Source organism: Sceloporus occidentalis, unplaced genomic scaffold (assembly GCF_023333645.1).
Source record: "Sceloporus occidentalis isolate IW3139 unplaced genomic scaffold, rSceOcc1.0.p SCAF_4, whole genome shotgun sequence".
In the NCBI taxonomy this organism is placed as follows: domain Eukaryota; kingdom Metazoa; phylum Chordata; class Lepidosauria; order Squamata; family Phrynosomatidae; genus Sceloporus; species Sceloporus occidentalis.
This window is the reverse complement of record NW_028316984.1, coordinates 81,972,090-81,996,987: the sequence shown is the minus strand read 5'-3', so window position 1 is coordinate 81,996,987 and position 24,898 is coordinate 81,972,090. Positions and strand designations below refer to the sequence as shown.

Here is a 24,898-nt window from a genome sequence, read left to right as displayed (position 1 = left end):
CCACATGAATTATTGGCCTCCTTCTCTTAGACTTTGTGAAGTTCTTCATCTGGGTTAGTTTACCAGAGAGAAAACTGAAGATGGTTTCTGTATACCTTTAATGGTTGTATAGGAGAGAGAATTCCAGAAAGTGGTGGTTATTACAACAAAACAAACCTACTGAAATTTCCTCTTCTACACAGCTACTACAGGTACAGGAACTTTATCCAGTTTTCCATATGGCAACCCTATGGGGCAATTTATTTCACACATGCAAGCCATAACTTGAATGTATGTGCATGTGCAGGCTCCATTTTGGGGTGAGAGGTGGGGGAGAAGTTTGGACAAACATTCTTCCCTGAGACCCATCACAGCAACCAATTTCGTTGCCTTCTTTCACAAGGCCTCATCATTTCTTAGGCAAGATTGTTGAAAGCTACTGCTACTGTTTCTCTTTGCTGTCACTGCTATGGAAAATAAACATTTTGACTTTAACACCCAGAGTCCCCAGTCATTATGCCTGCTAGGGATTTTGGGGTGTGTAGTCCCAAAAAATACTGTCTGAGGCTCTGAAGGAGGAAGGCATCAACATGAAAAAGAGGAGATCCAGGAAGCTCAGACAGCCCTTGTTTATATGGATGCCATCCTGGAGTGTGTCGGAGTATGGCTTGTGCATGTATTACTGTAGACATCTATACCTTCCAAGGTACCATTTTCCTTCTGGCCCTGCTGCCTCCACAATCAGTATTCCACACCAAAATCCATCTAGCTTGGGAAGGCGCAGGGGTAAGGGGAAGAGAAGTCTGAAGTATAGTTCCTATATCTACATCAAGAAAATGGGCTCTGTGATGTCCTTTGTATGAATTAAATTTCACACACAAAAAAAATTGTGTTTGGGGAGATGAAATGACACCAGAATGAAGCATCAATAAAGATTCAATTTGTTGAATCAAAATGTTCATTTCTTTTCACAAACATTTCAACAGCATAGTGGGATATATATCATCACATTGGGTTCGCCACAGTGAAAACTGAAGAGGGCTACTGTACTTTTAACTGTTGTGTAAAAGGGCATTTCAGCAGATGTTGCTTATTAGGAAAGAGATTTTTGTTGTTACCTGTTACAATGGTTAAAAAAGTAACTAAATGGCTTACTTTTTGTTTTTCATTACTTTCCTGGTTCTTTAAAATACTTGTAAGGTTGTTAAGAACAATAAGCAAAATGTATAAAATTTGAAAAATTCCATTCAAAATAGCTTTAAACTCTCCTTGAGATGTGAAGCGGGGGAAAGTAGAAAGTGTTGCTGGTTCTGCCTAATAGCATCACTTCCACTTTTTCTTTTTAAATATAACTTGCTTACACTCTCATTATCAAGCAAGGGGTAATTAGCCACACACTACTATGTTTGTTGTAACTCATTACTTCCATGTTCTCTTTCTGATAATGGACTTGGAAAAGAGGCAGGCCTTGAAACATATGTGGCTCTGATGAATAACAGGAAGTTGTTTGTGGAGAAGAAAGGATTTTTAGAGGCATCTCACCAAGTCATTAAAACTACCATGGATAAGAAAAACTACACCTGCAAAAATCCCTTCTTCTATTCAACGTATAAAATTCTCCAGTGCTGACATGTGTTATCTCTATATTACAGATCTGGCCTTTTCCATTGAGACTTCCATCGCTGATATCTGTAGGGATCACTTTGAAATACTAACTGCAAATTAAAGCTGTTGCACCCACTGTCCCTTTTAGCCCTCTGGCTTTGGCAATATTGTCTCATCCCAGGATGCAGTCCCAGGGCTGCTGCCCCTAGTCACCTGCTCATCCAGCTCTGGATTTGTAGCATGGATGTGTGTATACCCAAATGCCTCCAGCAACTGATGATGATCTTGCTGTATCACCCTACCAGTCTTCTTCCCGATTCACCCATTCCCCTGTCTTGTTTCCCATTGGATGCAGGAGATGCCTCTCTTTCTCCATGTCCACCTCTTGCCCCTCATCCCTGCTATGGAAGAAGATAAAATTGCTCACACCATCCCAGAGATCCAGTTCTGAACACAAAGCAAGACAGAGAGAGGAGGAAACTGAACGACCCAGAATCTGCTAACCTTCCAGCTGTGCATAATGTCAGGTAAAGCATGCTGGGAACTGTGAGGGCAGGAACAATCTGGACCTGGGCAATTTTCTCTTTGGGCATTTGTTTCTTCTACATAGCTCCATTTCTTGGTTAGGACAGAAGCAGAACTTGGAAACATTATTTTATTGAACTACAACCCACAGAATCCCCAACTTTTGTGGAGAGCACTCGTACTGTCTGGGGATTCTGGGAACTGTAGTCCAAATCAGTAACATTTTTCCATCTCCGTCTAGGCATTATTGCATTCAAGACTGCATGTTATTTCTGCATTGCCGTTCAATGTGGTAGCATAGCTGATTGCATAGTGAGCAGAACCTTTCTTTGGTTAATATTCCATCCAGTTCCAAGTCCTTGGGTCCTGGAGATGGTGACACTTGAGCAACCAAGGTGGAAGGTGGAGACTTCTGTGGCAGATCCTAGCATGGGTTTTTGACTTGTGCACTACAGTCTCATACCAGGCTGTAGTTTCCATAACAGTTTAACATGGCAATTTATATAACAGGAACAGCTTGAAGTCTGTGGGAAGTCCTCACCCCATCATTTCATAGTGATTTTCCCTTTGTTCAGATCACAGTTCACTCCTGTTATACAGATAGATCTTGTGAGCTGCTCCAAATAATTCAGAGATCTATCAGCAGACCCCAAGGTACCTTCTGATCACTCCTGATTCAGAGCTATAAAAGAACTATCATACTGATGTTGGGGGAAATGAATTGAATGACCAGAGGTTCCTAAGAAATCTTCAGAAGTCACTATAGTGTTGCATGGAATTTATTTGTGAAATCCTAGAGTCTTGCCTATGGCTTTTTCAAATTCTGGTGCTATTGCTTCTGCTATAGGAAGTGAAACACTCAGCTTGATGAACTATGGCAGGGGCAGGGAGGAGTCTTAGGGACAACTGACATGCACAGGATAGAAAATCAGGGACAACACTCAATTAGTAACAATTAGTATTTATAAGATACTAATTAGTATTTATTAGAAGCTAATAAGTATTTATTACTAACTAATTAATTTGATTGATGTTCTTATAGTAAGTACTACACATACCTACAAATATTATGGTACATAATGTTATATTTTAATGTTTAAATGTTTTTACTGATATTCATTGATCTGTGTCTGTTTTAATTGATGCAGGTCACCCTGAGACCTGGTTCTGGGGAAATGATGATGATGATGATGATGTAGCAGCAGCACAGGGATACTACCATTTCTTGAAGCTCCAGCTACTCAGGTTGGGAGCTAAAAACTAACAGGAACAATTAAAAAGGTCTTTCCTGGGTATCACTACACTCCATGCATCTGAGGAAATAGATCAAGTATACGAAAGCTTATGCTAGGAGATTATCACACACGAAATCCGGAACGGATCCGTGCCAGGTTACATGTGGGTTGTAACCGTCAGCTAAAGATCTTATTGCATTGCCCCATGCCTGGGCAGTAGGCAGTCCGTATCCAACCTGGGATTCTCTCGCAGGCAGCTTTTCATGAATGGGACAATCCTGTTCATGAAAAGCTGTGGGAGAAGTCCGTGTTGGATATGGGCTGCCTACTCCCCGGGCATGGGACAGTGCAATAAGATACATGGCTGATGGTTATAACACACATGTAACCCAGCATGGATCTGGCGCGGATTTTGTGTGCGATAATCTCCATTGTCTCAAAGGTGCTACAAGAAGCCTTTGCATATTGCTATTCCAGACTAGCATAGCAATGAACTTTATCGCACACCTTTTTTCCCCCATTATGGAAACTGGAAGGGGACTCTCGGGGCCATGTGCGACCTGCAAAAAATGGATTTTATCGCCCAGTAAATCGTCCTCAAAAGGGCCCTGTTCTGTCCCCTGGCACCAAGCCATCCCTGTTCAGTGCTGAGGGGCACCATTTTCCTCGGTTGGAAGACTTCCGACCAGAATATTTAACATCCCTCAGCACTGAACGGGGACGGCTTGGTGCCAGGGATGGAACGGGGCCCTTTTGAAGATGATTTGCTGTGCAATAAAATCCATTTTTTGCAGGTCACGCGCGGCCCCAAGAGTCCCGTTCCAGTTCCCATAACGGGGAGAAAAGATGTGCAATAAAGTTCTATGCCTCTGAATTCTAGGAACAGTTCTGCGATTATTCCTGGTGAAGGAGGAAGGGAAAGAAGGAACACATATGTTCTTCTTATCAGGGAGTATTTACAACATGAAAGGAAAGTTGGAGGGATGCTTGGATACCAGGAAAGTGTTTGGAATGCTTTCTAGCATGAGTTCCCAATCAGTTCATTTCCCCTGTAGCACTTATTTCAGGAAGGACTGAAGGACTGGGAATGTTGGTGCCTCTCCTGGAAGCTGCTTGGAGCCACAATCAAATTGCATTCTCCATACATACATTCTCCATCACCTTGAAGAACGTTCCTCTTTCAATTAGGACTTTATCACATGAAGCTAGAGAATCAGAATTTTAACAGAATAAAAGCTTCTTTGGCCAGTACTTATCACACAACATCATATCCATCCTGCTGTTGCCTTGCATTCCATTTAGTGCCCCTTCCCATTGACAAGCAAAACTGTGAATGTGCACTTAGCAGCCAGCCTTGGAAAGATGTTGGCAGTTGTGACCACTCCTCCTTCCTCCCATGAAGTGCAGGACTGCAATTTGCACACAGAAGGCTCGCAATTGCAGCTACCAACACTTTCCTGAGGCCATCTTCTGTGTGCACATCCACACAGCACCCAGCTTCATAAGCCGGTTGGCAGCCACAATCATTTATCCTTTCTCCCTCCTGGAAGATGGCATTTGGCAGTGTGGAAAACATCTCATGACCATGGACACCAAAGCACAGTTGTGGGCGAAAGTTTGACAAGAAATGATGCCAAACTGGTATGCTTCCATTGTTAGTGCAATTGTGTTCTCACTTCCTGCGCCATACGTCTGGAATTGCATGCCTAGCCATTTGTAGACTTCCTTCCATTGTTATTTTTAACTCTCTGTTGAATTTCCTCCCATGAAGGTTGTAGAGTTTTAGTTTAATGCTGTTTCGTTATCTTATATGTTTTGATTATATGTATTTGACACTCTGTGTGTGTGTGTGTGTGTGTGTGTGTGTGTGTGTGTGTGTGTGTATAAAATTAAATCTGGATAATTTGTTTTACAATTGTATTGTGTAGTTTTATATTTACATTACTCCATCCTTCGTGTGTGTGTGTAAATATTTCAGATTGTACACCTTTGGCTGGGCTGAATGTTCTTTGCTATTGTTTTAGTCGTAAAGTGACATATATAGTGATAGTGCAATAATAAATACAAGAACAATAACAGCATTTTGTTGTGATGGGGAAGGATTGAAGGAACTCTCCACAAATGCCTGGGAAGTAGAGTAAATAAAACAGGGGGCTACACTTGTCCCCCAGACCAGGGTTTCTCTGTCTAATTATTTTATTTGGGCACAGTGACTGTGTATCTCTTTGGTAAGATACTCTGGAGCCTAATTCCCACCCACACCAAACACTTATTTCAAGGATCCTAGCCCTCATTTTGTCCCCAGATCAGGGTCAGCCCAAGACTTTGAGTCACAGGAACAAATGGCACCCCTGAAGTCAATAAGTGTGGTGCCCAAGATTTATCAAGTTATTTTGGTGCCAGAGCCAGAATACTCAACAAATTATTCTTCCCTCCCTCGCCTTGGTAATAAAAATGAAATAATAATGAAAATTAAAAGTTAACATTTTTTATATTTTTTCATGATCATCCAAAATCAGCTCTCTGAGGTGATGGCTTCATTCCACCAAATGGTAAGAGGAAGGGAGCACATTTTTAAAAAGTAATCTCCTTTAGTGTGTTGTGTTTTTTACCAGTTCTTGCTCCACTATGGTCATTTCAGGTCTGAAGACAGGAGTTAGTCTTTCCATCACGGCCCCTATAGACAGAAATTTTAATCTCTATTTGTGTCCAGTACTATCATATGTGCTTTATGTTATATCCCTTAAATCACTGGCTATGGTGGTAGATTCCCTTAGCTAAGAAAAGTTTCTTCTTTGGACTATACAGTACATAGTAGCTGGAGTATTCTTCAAGTTGTAGTAAAAAAAGCAATGTTCCCAAATTCTAAGGGAATGGACCTACGCAGCCCATGTCTAATTAGGTCCAGTCAAGCTGAAAGAGCAAGAGCCCCTTTACGCCAGGTGCGGGGGGGGGGGGGGGCGGCGCGAGGAATCTTTAACTGCAAAACCAATATACAGCAACAATAAATATGTTTAAAGCAGATTCTGCCTGCCTTGAAAATGAAAGCTCAAGCTTCAGAAAAGGATATTTACTATTCACAGTCAGCTGAATCAGAGGGAAGCATCGCCATCAATGCAGTTTCTCCTATCAGAGCACTTCCAGGCAAAGGGCTAGTTCTAGCAATACTCACTCGTTGTTCTTTCATTGTATCCCACTTTGGGGGAAAAGGAAGGCTATACATTCAAAAATAAATGAATGAATAAAATAAATAAATAAGCTACAGGCGTAATTGCAGCTGATCCTGGGTCAGGAAACTACAAAGAGTATAGATGCCAGTTTTCTCTTCCATAGCTCCTATGGACCTTACAGACATGCCAAAAATAAAAATCAAAAGTGGTCAGAAATTGACTTCTAGTTTTGAAGTTTTTAACTGTTAATGGATTTTATCACACGGGGAAAATTGGGGCTTTAAATATTGATTGTCCCATGAAAATTGCATGGTCACGATTAAGATTTTCACACAATGTCGCAATTAAAGAGTCATTATCCTGGGAATAAACAGGCAATAAACAGCAACAAATTGTTCACAGGGAAATTCTGTAAATGATTTGTTGCTGTTTATTGCCTGTTTATTCCAGGATAATTGCTCTTTAATCGTGACGTCGTGTGAAAATCTTAATCGTAATCATACAATTTTCCCGGGACAATCCCTGTTTAAAGCCCTCATTTCCCCCTGATTTTCACCATGTAATAAAGTCCAGTGTTAAACAATGCATGGGGTCCTTGCAACCAATTCAGATCATGAACTGCTGCTTTCAGCAGTTTTCAGAATCAGCATTTTGTCCAGGAGGGTGAGTGGGTGGGGAGGAAAGTGGCTATTTGGAGAATAAGGCAGCAGTAAGGACCACAGACCCAGTCATGGGGTTGTGAGGAAACCCTACTACAGTGGTGGTGAACCTATGGCACGTGTGCCAGAAGTGGCACTCAGCCCTCTCTGTGGGCACACACCCTGTCACCCCAGCACAGAGTTTGCCAGAGTTCGTTACTAGAAAGCCAGATAAATGGGTTTGGGATAAATAAGTGGGCTTTGGGTTGCAGTTTGGGCACTCAGTCTGTAAAAGGTTCACCATCACTGCCCTACTAGGTTCCATTCATGCCTGTCAGTGTGATGATAGTTGTGGAGGCAGGGAAGTAACATCCGTATTTTAGTACAGTGGGTCCTTGGTATCTGCTGGGGTTTAGTTCCAGGACCCCACTATGGATACCAAAATCTGTGGATGATCAAGTCCCATTACATACAATGACACGGTAAGTTGGAATTTATATATTTTTAAAATATTTTCAAACCATGGATGTTTGAATCCGTGGATAAAAAATCCATGGATACAGAGGGCTGACTGTAACTTTTAGATTAGCCCTAGGATGCTTTTTTCCTTCTTCAGTGAACTGTGAAAACATGTTAAGAAAATAAAGAAGAGAACATGTGCCTCCGTGAAGATGTATGGTGGTTTGAGACTTGTCTGTCCCAAACAAAATGATAGAGAAGTAGTAATAAGGTGAGCTACACTTGCTGGTCCTTGGGCCAGCTGGGGTCTACAATGCCAGTTTTCTGTCTTTGCTTTCTTAGCCTTCATTGCAGCCAGCCTCAGTGTCCTGACATCTGACAGCTGCCCCTTCTCATCCAGCCCTGTGCGGGCACCATGTCTGCTGGGGACAACATCAGAGTTTGAGCAGTATGAAACTGAAGCAGCCATGAGGCAAGGAGGGGGCAGCCTTTTGGCCAGAAAAAACCAGTGTGTATCTGGTGTCACTGTGCAGCTGGAGATGAGGAGCCTTTGGGAGGAGTTCAACAGTCTTGGCACTGAAATGATTGTCACCAAGGCAGGACGGTAGGTACAATATCCCAGCACGAAATAGGTCACGAAGACTTTAAAAAATGGCTCTAATCTAGAGAGAGACAAAAGAGGATCTATGGCGATGCTCATGCTCTTCCAGGCTAACAACTCACTGTGAATTAACACCACTTTAGTTGTCGTTATGATCCTTGAAGTCCAGTCCAACTTATGGTGACTCTGTGATAAGATTTACTCAGAGGAAGTTTGCCATTGCTTTTCTGTGAAGCGGAGAGATGACTTGCCCAAGGTCACACAGCAAATTTCCATAGCTGAGTAGAGATTTGGTCTTCTGAAGTCCTAATCCAGCACTTAAACCAGTACTCCACACAGTCTATTAACACCACTGTACAATGTTGTTAATAATGCAGGTAGCCTTTCCATAAAAAGACAGTTGGTCAGCATGTAAACACCTGCCCGCAAGGAACCCCAAAGCTTGACATTTATTTAGTGCCATCAATGTACATAGTGCTTTACCTGAAAAGTGTATTTACTGCTACATTTTGGCTGTATATGTCTGTGTCTGAGAAAACTCTGCCTTCAATAACTGTAGGGTAACCCTCTAGATGTTGTTGGACTGCGGCTCCCATCATACCTCACTTTTGGCAATATTGGCTATGGCTGTTGCAGTCCAGCAACATCATTCTAGAGAGGCTGAGCTTACTGACTGAATATGTAGGTGCTTTTCTACCTGTTCTAGGAGGATGTTCCCCACCTTCCAAGTGAAGATATCAGGCATGGACCCTTTGGCTGACTATGTGCTCCTCATGGACTTTGTGCCTTTGGACGACAAAAGATACCGGTATGGGCCCCATTCTAGAATAGTGAGCTTGAAGCTATTTTGTCTGTCTTGTTTAGTGAGTGTACAATAGGTCTAAGAGAGACTAGGAAGGCAAAACATAAGCAGAACCTAACAGTAACTAGTTACACATCATTAGTTACTTATAAGTAGTTTATTTGCTACTAACAGGCATATAACTAAGACTGTGTCTGCACTGCAGAAATAATGCAGTTTGAAACAACTTTAATGGTCATTGCTCAATGCTATGGAATTCTGGGATTTGTAGTTTTGTGAGGTACCAGAGCTTTCTGAGAGAAGGCTAAACATCTCACAAAACTACAGATCCCAGTATTCCATAGCACTGAGGCATGGTAGTTAAAGAAAAGTCAAACCGCATTATTCTGCAGTGCAGATGCAGCCTAAATAACTTTGTGGTTGCAACTTAATAAGAATTTCACTTCGTTTGTCGTGTAACTGTAATTTTCAAATTACTTTTTTTAATTCTGGGAGGTGACCTCAATGGTATTAGAGAATATCACTTGGCTCAAGTGTTGTCTTCTGGTGTCAGGGTTTAAATGACCAAAGGACAGAGGACTGGATATATTACTTAGTGGCCACCAAGCTGATCTTTAGATTTGATAAACAGGCAAAATTTAATACAGTGGACCCTTGTTATACGCTGGGGTTTGGTTCCAAGATCCCCCATGGATAACAAAATCCGTGGATGCTCATGTTCCATTAAATATAATGACATAGCAAAATTTTATTGTGTCCCTTATAAAAATTGTGTCCCTTATAAAAATGGAAAATCAAGGTTTGATATTTGAAATATATACTTTTTTGGAACATTTTCAAAACGTGAATGCTTGAATCCGTGTATAAAAAATCTGTGTATAAGAAGGGCCAACTGTATACTAATAGTCTATTATACAAAGCAGCGCAGTGTTCTCCTCTTATTTATCACAGTTGATCCTCTGTATTTGCAACTTTGACTTTTGCGGATTTGATTATTTGTGGATTTGATTACTATGTTCTCTCAAGGAATCTCTAGGTCATCCAATGCAACTCTGCCAGACATTGACCCTAGAGTTGTGCTGAAGAACTTAGATGTTCCTAGAGAAAACAGTACTCTAGGCATTTGTAGGGCCTCAAAAATTATTCTATGGTCAAATTCTGGCAGTTGTTGATCATAGAGTTGCACTGGAGAACCTAGATATTCCTAGAGAGGTGTTCTCTCAGGTAAAAAGAATAGTTTTTTTATTTGCGTTTTTTCCCAGTCACAGGTGTTCTTCATCCCTAATCCCAGTGAATGTGGAGGGACCATTGTACTCTCTTGCCCTTCTTGGAATTAGCTCCTGTAATTCCCTACAGAGAAACATGAACAAGTCACTATTTTCTTTAGCAATGTACATGGTTTTGCAAAAATTTTGATCTGGATTGTTTTATATGCACAAATCTTGTCTCTAATTTTATCTTTTTGGTGACAGCTCTGTAAATATACTTAAAATCTATATACATGAGAAAGCCAAATAAACTTCAAAACAATTATTTATTTGTATATTTTTAGGTAACCATTTTTTAAACTAAATTCGTTTATTTTCTGAAGGTGGTTAGCTCTGCAGTCCCAGGACAATGGTGACTTTGCAGCTAAGCGTTCTTTTTGTAGCTGGGTGGGAAAACTAGTCTTGTAACTGCTCCACTCTGGCCAATGGATGGAGACAGAGTGGGTGGCTGGGGTTACTTTTGGGCCCAAATATCTACCTAAAACTGTGCAACTGCATAGCTGAGCAGGTGTACTGAAATCATCCCAAATCCTTTCACTTGGAAGCATTATGTCAAGGATGGGAAGGAGGCTGGCTCAACATAAAACTTCTTTGCACTACAGGTATGCATTTCACAGTTCTGCTTGGTTGGTAGCTGGCAAAGCGGATCCTGCTACACCTGGCCGAGTTCATTTCCACCCTGACTCCCCAGCCAAAGGAGGCCAGTGGATGAGGCAAATCGTCTCCTTTGACAAGCTCAAGCTCACCAACAACTTGATGGACGACAATGGCCATGTAAGTCATTGTGGACTGCTCAGCGGATAGTGTCTTTTCATAGCTTAGTCGCTAGGTGTCACTAGACGGTTTTATTGGGCTGAAGTCTTGAGTTTTACCTTACTGTCTTGTTCTTGTTTGCTGCTTCCCAAGTGATTCATTCTTCAAGCATTCCAAGATCATAGTTAGCAGCGGCTGTTATCATAGTAAAATAAGGAGCCTAGAGGGCTGACACTATAAAATGCAGCTATTGAAAGATAACTAAAATCTTTGGCATCTGAGAAATAGAAAATAACATCAAGAGCAATAAAGCAAAGCAATCTTCTAGCCAAGCAATCTTGTCCCTAACCAAAAACTCTTTTTCTTCTCTTACTGGCAGAGAAGAGGTTTCCTGTTCCACCCTGTTGCTGTGTGCCTTCAAATCCTTTCTGACTTATGGTGACCCTAAGGCAGGCAAGGGCTTGCAGGATCTGGGCAGGGCAGTGGAGGATAGGAATTCTTGGCGATGCCTCATCCACAGGGTCGCCATGAGTCAGAACCAACTCAAGGGCAGCTAACAAGAACATAGGCGAAACTATCATGGGGTTTGACTGGCTGAAATGGCTCCTGTAAAGGATTAATAAAATGAGAGGGACAACAGGTCTATGACAGAAGAACTCATAATCTTGATCTCCCTAGCTGGCTATCCTGGCATATGGAGAGAGTCCATGCTTAAGTGAATGCTTAAGACTATTAAATAAGTAGGAAATATGTGACCCACTATATATTATGTAGGGTTGCCTGGTTTTCAGAATACCAATACAGAACAGCCAAAATTCATGATACACAGGGCTGACAATTTTCTGTCTTTATGAAAATCTGTATCTTGTTTCTTTTTTAATATGCATCAGCAGTCCTGAATCCATTTTAATCATAACCAAAATATCTGTATTGCCAGTGATCTTCAGACACACTCACTGGATCCTGCAACTTGACTTCATATTTTCTCAAAATGCCCAGATAATGGATTTTTTTTACATGCCATTCAGTCAACATAAAATGACATATTTTCCAGCTCTCAAATAAGGGCTATCCTTTTAATAAGGGATACGTGGAAACCCTAAGCGTTTGTAAACTATAGCTCTCATTAGAGGTTGAGCTGTGTAACAACATCTTGAGGGGCACAAGTCCCCCAGCCTTATACTGAAAGATGTACTACTGTACATATGAAATGTAAAATAAAAAGTGTTGGAATTTTATACAATTTCCTTTTTTTATGTATAGTCATACAGTGCTTGGGGGGAAAACATGATTTCCACTGTTCCATGGGCTCAGGCCCTCAGGATTTGTAAATCCCTGCCAGGCTGTACAATGACATATGGGATAATAAAGGGGTGGGATTGATTTTGTATTGCTGAGTGAGTAAATGGAAATGATTAAGCAGGTGCCAATATCTTCAGGACCACCTGAAAAGGTCTCTCCTCTTGATCAAACAGATCATCCTGAATTCCATGCATAGATACCAGCCCAGATTCCATGTGGTGGTGGTAGATCCACGTCCAGACAGCGAGCGTTATGCCCAGGAGAATTTCAAATCCTTCATTTTCACCGAAACTCAATTCATGGCTGTGACAGCCTATCAGAACCACCGGGTAAGAACACAACAGTATTGTAAAAACAAGTCAGTATGGTGCAAGAGTGTGCAAGGTTGCTTCAATACAGCATCTGTCTGGAAGCTGGCAAATTAATGAATACAATGATGATGTCCTCTGCTGTGCAATCTTCTTTTCCTAATGCATTTTTAATGGCACCTCAGCTAAGTATTGTTTTTTAGATACCATAACATGTAATGGCCAGAATTTATTTGGGCATTATGAATGCATGACCAAGTGACTGTTTTGTATTCACAATCCCAATTTGTTCCCTAATTCAGGGGATATGTAGAGACCATGAAAGTTTGCCAACCCCCATTTATCAGGCAGCAGCTGCTAAAATCAATGGGGGGGGGAGTTCTGTTCCCGCTAACTGGCAAAAAAAATAAGACTGATGTTTCCACTAACATCTCACATGGGAGATCTCTGGTTCGAGGGGAAATTGTGACACAGACCCTGCTTCTGACTATTGCAATGGCGTTCAACCATGGCAGAAAGTGGGAACATCAAATAGCTGCTTCCCAAATGACAGGGAAAGACCCATATGAATTGCAGCTGCTGCTGCCTTGTAAGTGGGCATCGAGCTGGAAATCACTACATAACTAGGGTTGCTACACATTTTAACTAAGTGAATTCTGGTCAGTATGTTTATGGAGTGTAGTGGGAAGGGACTGATATGAACTGCAAGTGCCTAGCTCAAAATTCCTATCCAGCCATTAAGTTCACTGTGTGGCCATATCCCCTATCCTGACCTACCTCAAAGACTTGTTGCAAACATCAAATGAAATAACACCCATGTACGCCACCCTTGGTAAAAGATTGCAATAAAATAAACAAATTAGATGTTCTTAAATGTATGTTGTACCTTTCTTCCAAAACAGAGTGTGCTTTTAATTCCACAAAATGGTAATATAGATCTGCATGCTTTTTGATTGATACAGCACCACAATGCCTACACTGGATCTGTTGCTGTTCTTTCGTGGATTAATATAAAAGGAAGGGAGAGGCAGGAAAGATGCTGCTTACTTGACAAACTCTTCTCTCTCTTGGCAGATCACACAGCTGAAAATCGCTAGTAATCCATTTGCAAAAGGGTTCCGGGAGTGCGAACCAGATGAGTGGTAAGTCTCCTTTGCCCTACCACGGTCAACTATGAGTAGAAGGATTAATCTCTCAAGTGGTATGTCTGCAAACAGGGCAAACACCATTCTCACGCCACAGTCCTATGTAGGCTTATTCAGAAGTAAGCATCACCGAGTTCAACAAGTTACTCCCAAGTAACTGTCTGTACAGATTACACCTTTAGCTATACTGAATCAGCCCTCCATATCCACAGATTTCTTATTCACAGATTCAATCATCCACGGACTGAAAATATTATAAAAATTTATAAATTCCAAAAAGCAAGCTTTGATTTTGCCATTTCATATAAGGGACACCATTTTACTGTGCCACTGTATGTAATGGGACTTGAGCATCCACAGATTTTGGTATCCATGGGGGATCCTGGAACCAAATGCCAATGGATACCAAGGGTCTACTGGTATTAATGAATTTTTATATAATGCACTGCTGCCACGTCTGAATAAGGCTGATTTCTTGGATTGTAATTTGAGATAAATAGCTTTCACATCCCGCTGTGCTCAAAAGGTTAAGACTTCCTAGTGGCTTAGCCAGCCTCTGTACCTTCCCAATAATCAAAACAAGAAAAAAATGGAAATAAATAGGAATAGGAGAAAGATTTGGGGTTACAGCAGGTATGGAGGGGGGGGACCCAGATGTTTTGAACCCTCCCCAGGTGTTTTGGAGTAAAACTTCCACAGTCCCTTATCAATGTAGAGAGGGGCTGATAGGAATTCTACGTCAAAGCATCTGGAGGGTCAAAGGTTCCACATTTTTGCTTAAGAGACAAATTCACAGCTTTTCTTCATGAAGACCATCACCAATTAGTTTTTGCATCTTCCCTTTCTTTTTTTATATAGGCCAGGGTCACCAGGGCAGCTTCTAGGATGCTTATCGCGGAATGGTGGTGCAGCTACTTTAGCTCAGATGCAGGAGATTCCAGAGAAAGGTAAGATGGAAGAGGTAATGGTACTGGTGCACAGAGCCCTTCATTCAGAGCATGTTGGGGGGAGGGGGCCAGAGACAACAGTTCTGTGCTACCGAGAGGTCTAAAGGCCTATTAACACCTTGTTCTCATGTACTTTCAAGTCATTCCTGACTTTTAGGGCAATCCTAAAGCGATCCTATTGTAGTGCTATCTTGGCAAGATTCAAAGACTACACCAACAGTGGATTAAAGTATCGTGCTGGGCCACAATGCACCCAGATCACAATATTATAGCATTTATCCAAATAAAACCCCACCACATGTTGCAATGCTGATAGGCTGGGGTCACCAAACCTATCTACTACTGGCCTCTTGCTTACTTTTAGTGTAGCCTGGTTTCATAAATTTGTAATCAGGATTGTTTGCATTCCAATCTACCCTTGGACCAACAGCAGAATTTAATTTTAGTTGCAGAATTCAGCTGTGACTCTTTGCTTGCTTTTACAAGTTTCTAGTCCTTATGGATGCATACAAATAATAACATCTCAACAATTAAAAGAAAAGATGCTACCGAATAAGGGCTTCCATGATTAGGAATTACTCTCACTAGTGCCCACCTCATTTGTCCACCTGTAATTACCACTAGCAGTATAGTTTGTGTAAATTTGCATAAATTGGCTTTTTATGATGGACAGTATGATCTTACCTTTTTCAGACTGCAATGCATAACCAATCCTGGTCATAATCATATGATACTGAGTTCTTTTGGGAGAGCTTTAACCTTGTCAACATACTGCCTGGCAAAACACTGAGTTCCATCTAGGTCTTTCTGGCACAGCATTAAACCATACAAATAAGCAGCATACAGTTCAGGCAGAAGGCATGATCATATTTCATACTAGTGCAGTGTGTAGACACTGGTTGGAGAATCACATAAGCAAGTCTCACAGTGCATATGGATGAGTCAAGTTATCAGGAAAGAGCTTCCGTGCTGTATTTGTTTTCTTTCTAGGATTTACCAGCAGCCATCATCTTCCTCCTTCTCTTTTCAAAGAAACCTCACAGCTCCAACACTCACCCCTGGTGACTCCCACCAACCTCTCGGATATGTGTATTGCTCGACGGCCCTTCAATGAAGCATCCGGGGCCCTGCCCTACAAGCATCTCTCCTATCACAGCATCTACGTGGGAGCCCGCTCACGTGCAACACCATATGCACTCCCCAGCAGCCGGTCCACCAGCTTCCACACTCTCAACATCTACACAGCTGGTGGCTATCAACAATAAAGGAAAAAAAGAGATAGGGGTAGATCAAGCAAGCACACCCCTCATTGAATCTACACAACAAGAGTCAAATGTGTGGCCACTTTCCCCTCCTGTTGTCTAGATCATTCCACTGCCTGCCCACAGAGGTCCTCCCATTTCACAACTTACACTCCACTGAAAATATTTGAGGATGGTACCTTCAAGGCATCCTGAAACATGTGCCTACCATTCTACTGAAGGCAAACAGTGTTGTTCCCACTAGTTATTCCTTAGTCTATGGATATTATGTGCCTTCATGGTGACTCCAATTTATGGAGTCCTTGTTGCATAATCCTCTTAGCATATTTATTCAGAGGAGGTCTGCCATTGCCATCCTCTTAGTCAGTGGTACTCAAACTGTGCCCTTTAAGGGATTTTGGACTTCAGCTCCCAGAATCCCAGACTATTGGCCAACATGGTTGAGGCTTCTGGGAGCTGAAGTCCAAAATCTCTTAAAGGGTACAGTTTGGGGACCACTGCTCTAAGCAGAGACATCATGACTTGCCCAATGTCATTCAGAGATCTCCATGGCTGAGCAAGGGTTTGAACCCTGGTCTCCAATCCCAGTTCAACACACAAATCATAATAATGGACTAGGACTACAGACCAGGGTTCAGATCCCTGCTTAGCCATGGAAAGCCACTGGTTTGCACAGGTCACACAGTCTCAGCTTTCGAAGAAAGCAATGGCAAACATCTGAATAAATGCTTCCAGGAAAACTCTAAGGATGCCATAAGTTGGAGTCAACTTGAAGGCACATAACAATTACAGACATCAATCAAAGTTCAGGACTTGGTGCAGAATTAGTCTCCTTTCCGAGATGGAAGACAGCCTAGGGAAGCTGGAAATGTATTTCACTGATGCCCTGGTCTCCACCTCCCAAACAATGTCATGCCTTCTCTCTTTGTAATATTCTGCACTGTAGAATCTACAGTTATAAAAGAATTCGACGCTATCCCAAAACCTGGTGCACTAGCAAATGATGTTCCAATGTACACAACACATCCGACCCTGAACTCAACTCTCCTACACAAGCTTTGCAACAGAAATAAACTTAGCAGATAAATATTTTAAAAATGATGCAGGGAGAAGCATGTTTTTAATTGGTATTTTGTGACTACAGTGATTGAAAGGTTTTAGAACAAAACTTCTGGACAGCTTGCTTATGGCAGCTCTCCTTCTCTTAAAATGCAGGACTCAACAGGGTAAAACTCAGGGTGCTGCTACAAACCCCTGGTCCTCAGTACAAAGTAATATTTATTCTACAGTTTCAAGGAAAGAAGAGTACTTCTCTTGTCCTTGGAAAGATAAGCCTGCAAGTGTGGCCTATACAGGACTCCTGGTACTTACACTTTGCTCTTTTTTTCTAACAGTTGACAACAAGAGGCCTACAACAAGCATTGCCACATCCTCTGCTTTCCATGAATTAGCCACCAGTATGTCATCTACTTTGCTAGCATAGGCAGACAGATCCTTCACATTAGGCACATGCCAAGGGCACACACTTACAGCGCCACTACATGCACTAGTAGTTGCAGAGAAGCCCAACTCCTTAGCAAAGAAACAAGAACTTTGGGACAGACTCAGAAATCAACAACAGATGTAAAAATTTTGAAGTGTAAACTTCCAAAATGCTTTCTTTCTTGGGATGTTAGGAGCCTGGCCTACATCTCTTGTCTTCTAATGCGCTCTGATGAACAAGGATGAGCAAGGAAGAACAGGCCACTTGGCAAACCTACGAAAACTACACAGATAGTCCTGTCCTTATATTGGTATAGGGTATTGGTACATTTTTCCCGGAAGCATCTCTATGGCTACACAGATATGCACAAGGCAGTCTGGTTCAGGTGCAAATCCCATGAATCAAGAATGGAAGTAACATGGCATGGACCAGGAGGCAGTTTCAGAATTTCCTCCAATACTGATATCCTTGTGGTGAAGCAGCATATGACCTTATCTTCATTGTAACAGACAGCAGGTCCAAATAGGGGAAAGGGGTAAAGAAAGCTCTGTCGCACCATGTGGTAGGACAGGAGGCACAATCGGCAGAAAGAGAAGCAAGAGATAGTTGCTCAAGTAAGAAAATGCAGCATAAGCCAATTAATTTTCCCCACTGGCTCATGAGGGCACACAGTACATCTGCTCTCTTCAGAGAAGCCTTCGTCTTTCTTCTCTTAGTCCCAGATATTGGCAGTGAAAGCGAATGGGTTGAACCGGTACCCAGCACCTGCATAGAATTTGTTCTGAAATTCCACCCTGAAAAAAGATACAAGAGGAGTCAAAACCCTGGTCTCCTGGAATTATAATTCAACACTCAAACCACACTATACCACACTAATGCTACATGGAAGAGGATGTCCTCTCCCATTCCAGGTCCCTCCCTCTCAACCTGGGAAGAGGACCTCTTTCGTGTTTCCACTCCAGCTCAGTTTCCTAGAACAGTGGAGGCATGAGGCAATCCAAGTCAAGTATGGTAGCTATCATATAGGGTATGATTATATAACAATGGTCTAGGAAGAGGGTTGACACATAATTGTAGCTCTCACCAGTGCAGACGCAGGGCATGCAGGAAAGCTGATAACCCCTCCATCACAAGCAGGATAGCCACAGTCAATACCGCAAAGAAGGCAAAGACTGGTACAAGGATGACACCACCCTTGTAGCCAGTCATCCAAAAGCCGTTCCTCATCACCATGGTCCACAGGACCTCTGAAAGTTCTATGGATAGAGACGGGTAGGGGAATTGTCAGCGAATCAGTGGGGCAATCAAAGAGCCACCCTGCCCCACTCTAGAAGTCTCTCGGGGCAAGAACAGCAGTTAAAAGGTTAGCACAGATGCCAAAGCATGCATGTGCGTTCTCTCATTCTTTTTACACACAGAGAGAGACAAATACCACCCCAGCCCTCTCCAACAGCACCTCCTACACAAATGTCCATGTCCAAAGCTTTTGCCATGCTTCACATTCTCTGCTCCCTCACCTCCCACCTCCAGAAACTCACGTGCGTGGGCCAAGCTAAGAGCCCATAGACGCAGGTAGGAAGCTGTGTTTGAGATGCACCCCAGGCAATACTCAATGGTGTGGATTGCTTGATGCATGAACACTTCAGAGAACTCAAACTGAAGGAGAGAAAAACAAAAAGGGTGCAGGCAAACATTAGTCTGATGCTCTAAATGGCTGTCATAGCAGGCAATCCAGTCAGGAGGCAAGGTCTCAAATAAAAGTCCTCTGAAGCAGCTTCCAAAGATTAAAGTTAAGGACTTACTAGAGTTAGCAATGAGCATATATCCAGTGGCTGCACATATGCACATGCACTGATCTAGGCAGACTACAGCTTCCTACAAATATCTTCATTTAAAAAATACTGATAAAGCTCCCCTACCTGTCCATTTTGCTAGGATAAAGGTCTTCCTGGTTTGTTTTAGGCGCAGGAGAGGCCGTTTTCCAATCAGGAAATGATCTTATTGTCTTAATTATATTGTTTTAATTATTCCAGCTATTTCAACCTCATTCTAAAGCGATAACTATTTTAAAGAAATCATTCTAAAATAAGCAAAAATGAAACATTGTTTTCTGTGAGTTTTTCGGGCTATGAGGTCATATTCTAGAAGAGTTTATTTGTGATGTTTGTGGCTGGCATCTTCAGAGAATGCTGGAATGGAAGAGAATGGGGTATATATACTGTTAGTTGAGAGGAGGTGATTTGCATGTTATTCTGTGTCCATTTACTTAATGATCTGCTGAGAATCCATCTCTCTTTGGGTAGTTTTCATTTGCATTTGCTGGGTCTTTATTTTGGTATTTTTCAGGACTGGTAGCCAAACTTTGCATACTTTAAGGGTTTCTTCTTTCCTGCTTAAATTGTTCAGGTGTTTATGAATTACAATGGCTTTCCCGTGCATTCTGACCTGATAGTTGCTAGCATGGTCCAGAATTTCAAACAGGTTTTTATGCCCAGGATGGTTTATAACATGTTCTGCTATTGCTGATTTTTCTGGCTGACTCAGTCTGCAGTGTCTCTCATGTTCTTTGATTCGTGTCTGAATACTGTGATTGGTAGTCCCTATGTAGACTTCTCCACAGCTACATGGTATGCAGTAAACTCCTGTGGCTGTGAGAGGGTCTCTCCTGTCCTTCACTGAGCAAAGCATTTGCTGGATTTTCTTGGTTGTTTTGTAGATCATCTGGAGGTTGTGTTTCCTCACCAGTTTCCCTATTCTGTCTGTGACTCTTTTGATGTATGGTAAAAATATCTTCCCTTTGGGTGGGTGGTTGTCTTCCGTCCTCTGGGTTTTTTCTGGGTCTGGCAGCCCTTCTGATGTCTGACCTGGAATATCCATTAGCATGCAGAGCCCAGTCTAGATGCTTCAATTCATTTTCCAGGAAGTAGGGATTATAGATCGTTTTTGCCTTGTCTACCAGTGTTTTTATTGTGCTTCTTTTTTGTCCTAGGTGATGGCTGGAGTTCTTGTGTAGGTATATGTCCGTGTGTGTAGATTTTCTGTATTGTGTATGGCCCAACCTCTGGTTCAATTTTCAGATAACCAGGACACCCAAGAATGACACTGTTCCTTCCTTTTCTTTTTCCACTGTGACCATTAAGTACATGGACACCCTGTAGGCCTTGCCATTCAACAACAGAACAATACACAGATTATTATGCAAATCACCTCCTCTCAACCAACAGTATATATACCCCACTCTCTTCCATGCTAGCATTCTCTGAAGATGCCAGCCACAGCTGCTGGCGAAAGGTCAGGAATAAAGTCTTCTAGAACACAGCCTCACAGACCAAAAACCCCACAAAAAACTATGGATGCCAGCTGTGTAAGCCTTCAACTTAACAATGGACAAAAATGAAGCATTTAGGCTATGTAGAAAAACTGCATGGTCAAAAATGGCGAAGGGGTAGGTTTGGGTGGGTCCTACAATTCTGATGTTACCTCCAGCTCCTGCCTTGGTTGGGCACGGTCCACATCATCCTCAGCAACGTTCACCGATCTGCTTGGCCCAGAGTTTATCAAAGACTGGCGCTCTTCTACAGTTGAGGGTTCATGCTGCAACATCCCAGAATGTATAGCCCATCAGAAAGGAAGCTTCCATGCAGTGAACCCTTCAAATTTACTGTAAGCCAGGATCTCAAAGAAAACATCTACAAACTGCTTTACAGATGGCATTGGATACTGCCAAAAACAGCTAAGGTGGCAAAAAATATGAAACACAAATGCTGGAAGTGTAAAGAACAGAAAGGTACTATATACCACATACAAAGCAAATATATTTTGCAAACAAATCGATGACCAAATCAATAAAATATTAAAAATTAACATGATAGACAAACATTGACTGAAGGATCCGCAAAACCATGTTATAAATGATAACAGCTGCCAGAATACTATGTGCAAAGAACTGGCAGATAAAAGACACACCCTCAATAGATGATTGGTTCACAGAACTGCATGATGTAATGAAATGGAGGAAAGTAGCAGTTTTAATGTAAGAATTAGTGAGACAACTGAATGAAGTTTGATGCTAATATGCTCCGAAATAGACTATAAAGATATAGAAATAGATTATATAATATGGTATATTACATCAATAACTGAAAGAACTTGCAGTGACATTATAATCACAGCCTTCTTCTCCTTCCTGTACCCTTCAACCCTGGTGTGTATTATATGGTCCTCCAGTTATTGTTGTGACTACAGTTGCATCAGCCCTAGCCAGTATAGCCAGTGATGAAGAGTGATAGGAGCTGCAATCCAGAAACATTTGGAGGCCACATGTTTCCCAGGTCTGTTCTACCCCCAACTATACACCCTCTAGCCCCTGACATGCACCTTCAGCAGGCATGCCACTGCAGGACAAACCCAGATACAGTCCTTGGCTCTTTCCAGTGGGGTCTCAGGACATGATGCCAGTGAATCCACATAATGGTCCTTCCCCTGCCCTGGCAAGGAGGCTTGGGCAGGGAGCCAGATTTGGATAGCAACCCAAGAGTAGGGTATAGGACTGTCTTACCTGGGACTGGGAGGCCTTTTTCCGTGAATGCTGGCACCAGAGATACAAGGGTACCCCTAGCAGTAGGACAGGCACTGAAGCAAGGGCCACCACCACCAAAACAGTCTGCACCGTCACCTACCAAAAAAGGTTGTTGCAAGCCTTTCAGTCCTAACAACCACAGTTGAGGTGAGGAATAAAACTGATGCAAGCCTATCTCACAAGGCCTACTGTTTGGGTAGGATTTTAGGTCCAACCTTAACACAAGACAATTGGAGACAATTAATAACACCATGTTTACTCTTGCATTAATCTCCTTCTCATTTTCTGCCTCAATCCCTATCCTGTGCAGCTTCATTGGCGAGGCTACGTCTTACAATCCAATTTCACATTTGTTGTTATAAACAACAACTACAGTACCACCACTGTTGTTGTTACAAACGTGATAGTATTCCAAGTCTCCACTATGCTCCCCAAATAGGATAATATGACCAGAAATATGATAATTTGAATGTGCATTAATCTTTTTAAAATGTTATTGTTATTAATTTCATTATTAAAATTTGCAAATCAGATTATTGTTCTACAAATGTACAATTATTTTATTAGTACTTCCTACCTTCAGGGAGTTGGTGCTAACTAAATCAAACTGGCTTTTGATTCTGTTTGTGTACATAAACTTCTACCTAAATACATAAACCTCTACCTATATACAAATCCTCCTATCTGTCAAATTACACCTCCTGGTAGTAATCCCATAATATAACAGTAGTTCCAATATAGATCTTCAGTACTGGTAATTAAAGAATTAACTAAGTAATTAAATAAGCCAAATTTCCTCTCCTTATCTTAGTCCAGGTGAAGGCCGTGGGGGGGGGGGGGGGTGGTGGAATGGAGGACACAATCTAAAGGAAGCCAGAAACACTCACAGAAATAGAAGTCTAGACTTCGTAGTCTCAGAACAGACGACGTTGGGGGAAAATGGAGGACACAATCCAATGGAAGCCAAGACACTCACAGAAATATAAACCCAGGCTTGTTAGTCAGGCTCCAAAGGAAGGACATTTGAGAAACATGTAGGACATGGTCAGTTACAACCCTTAAAACCCCACTATTCAGTATAAATCCATGCATCTTAGGCAGGCTCAAAATGGAGGACACTCAGGAAAAATGGAGGACACGAGGAGGAAAAAGCTTGGAAAAATATAAATTCCTCCTTAGTCCTGCTCCAGATGGAGAACATTTGGGAATTCCTCCTGGACAGAAGGCAAAAATAGAGGACAAGTCCTGGGGGTTGGACTGGATGGCCCTTGTGGTCTCTTCCACCTCTATGATTCTAGACCTACAATCTGTATTAATCTAAGGCATTACTGAGTAAAGGATGTGAAGGCCCAGAACAATTTTTTACAATTCAGGAGAGAAAACCCTGGTTATTTCTATTTTTCCCCAAAGCCTTTTTTCATGCAAAAATCATAAAAAGGATTCTGGTATATTTTCTTTTAAATTCTTTTAAAATATGTTTACAAGTTCATTGCACCATAATCATTTGTAAAAACTATGTCTAAGGAAGACTTTTGTATAAGACTATGTACAATGTTAGATCATTGCAGCTTCTGATCTTGGTTTCCTTTTTTCAGTTTCTTTATGGGAATGAAAACTTTTTCTCTGCTTGATACTATGGAAGGGAAGACAAAATTATTTTCTCTGTTTTACAAATGTTGACAGTTTATTCTGTTTCTAATGCTTTTTGTCTGCTCACAAAATCAAAGAGGTTTGGTACCTTACGGAGGAAATATATTGAAAGCTTCTTCCAAAATGCATCCTGGGATGATTTTTTTCTATCTTTCAACAGCCTCCACTTTTTGTAAGATCTTCATTTTGGTGGTGAACTTATAGATCTATATTTTTCAACATACTTGGGTAGTTGGTGAGGCAGGCTAGTCTTATTTCCACTCTCCCCCCACTCCCATCTGCTCTTTATACATTTCAGTGAGTGATTCTGTAGGCAGCTGTTTATGGGCTATTGTAAGCACATAAGGCTACAGTAGAATCACCCAGAGTAGAATGTCAATCTTTCCCTTGTTCAGTTTTACTGCACTGTTTACTGAAGACATGCTGCTGCTGCTGCAACCCAACACTGAAGGTCTTTCTCCAGCCCGCCCTTGTCATCTTTCCTATGGCAGTGCTGCAAAAAACAACAACCAAAAAACAAAACAAAAAACCTAGCTAAACAGAAGAGGGGAGGAGCTGCGCTAGGCTAGGCCCCTTAAAAAGACATTGTAAAAAGGGGCTTCTTTGTCAGAAATTTTGTTAACTGAGGTATACCTGTATACAAAATATAACTTTGTGCCAAACAAAATTATACATAATACATTTTATGTTCCTTAGATAATACAGTGACCTGTAAAAGCTACTAATATCACATTTTTTCAACAAATAACTTTGTCTTTGGGAAATGGCAGATTGTCACAGAGTCATAAAGTTCCAGAACTGGAAGGGATCCTAAGAGCTAGTTAGTTCAATGCTACTCAAAGGAATGGTCCATGGACTTCTGCCAATCCTTAAGCCATCAGCTGCCATTCTGTGACAAATTTCTAGGAAAATACGTGACTCAGGCCATGTCTACATGGCTGTTTTACCCCAAGTTCCCTGTGGACTTGCTGTATCCTGCGCTTACATAATGCAGGGCCAAACTCTGAATTGGCTCCAGACTGTATTCATGAAGCCCACACCCAATTCAGGGTTTCCTCCCCCTAATCCACACTTTAAAAACTCATCTTTTGCTCTAGGTTTTGGAGGGGTTTTCAGCAACAACAGATGACTTTTTCACTTGCAATTTCCATTCATTGCCCGATGCTGTCACTGTGGGCACAAGTCAC

The 24,898-nt window shown here is 41.7% G+C and overlaps 2 protein-coding genes across 6 annotated transcripts in view; one reads left to right on the top strand and one right to left on the bottom strand.

The window, feature by feature from the left end:
- The first annotated feature begins 2,104 nt into the window (after positions 1 to 2,104).
- LOC149314119 (T-box transcription factor TBX10-like) lies at positions 2,105 to 16,002 on the top strand. Its single transcript, XM_089523063.1, has 8 exons — positions 2,105 to 2,111; positions 7,954 to 8,215; positions 8,919 to 9,020; positions 10,885 to 11,056; positions 12,511 to 12,666; positions 13,720 to 13,787; positions 14,649 to 14,737; positions 15,728 to 16,002. The coding sequence occupies exons 1-8, from the start codon at positions 2,105 to 2,107 to the stop codon at positions 16,000 to 16,002; spliced, it is 1,131 nt and encodes a 376-aa protein (XP_089379189.1).
- A 1,098-nt stretch (positions 16,003 to 17,100) lies between these two features.
- Positions 17,101 to 24,898, bottom strand: part of TCIRG1 (T cell immune regulator 1, ATPase H+ transporting V0 subunit a3) — a 31,588-nt gene continuing 23,790 nt past the window's right edge. For all 5 annotated transcript variants that reach the window (XM_089520562.1, XM_089520564.1, XM_089520563.1 and 2 more), the window contains 5 exons: positions 22,041 to 22,157; positions 20,963 to 21,076; positions 19,021 to 19,138; positions 18,567 to 18,738; positions 17,101 to 18,276 (listed from right to left, as the gene is read on the bottom strand). In XM_089520562.1, the coding sequence (XP_089376688.1) occupies positions 18,195 to 18,276; positions 18,567 to 18,738; positions 19,021 to 19,138; positions 20,963 to 21,076; positions 22,041 to 22,157 (603 nt within the window). In that variant the 3' untranslated portion in view covers positions 17,101 to 18,194. The remainder of the gene's footprint in view (positions 18,277 to 18,566; positions 18,739 to 19,020; positions 19,139 to 20,962; positions 21,077 to 22,040; positions 22,158 to 24,898) is intronic.

What these genes read in the sequence shown, in the direction of transcription:
- LOC149314119 (XM_089523063.1), top strand. An exon ending in TGATGGACGACAATGGCCAT is followed by an intron (nt 11,057 to 12,510) that starts GTAAGTCATTGT and finishes TTGATCAAACAG; the next exon opens with ATCATCCTGAATTCCATGCA. An exon ending in GAGTGCGAACCAGATGAGTG is followed by an intron (nt 13,788 to 14,648) that starts GTAAGTCTCCTT and finishes TTTTTTATATAG; the next exon opens with GCCAGGGTCACCAGGGCAGC.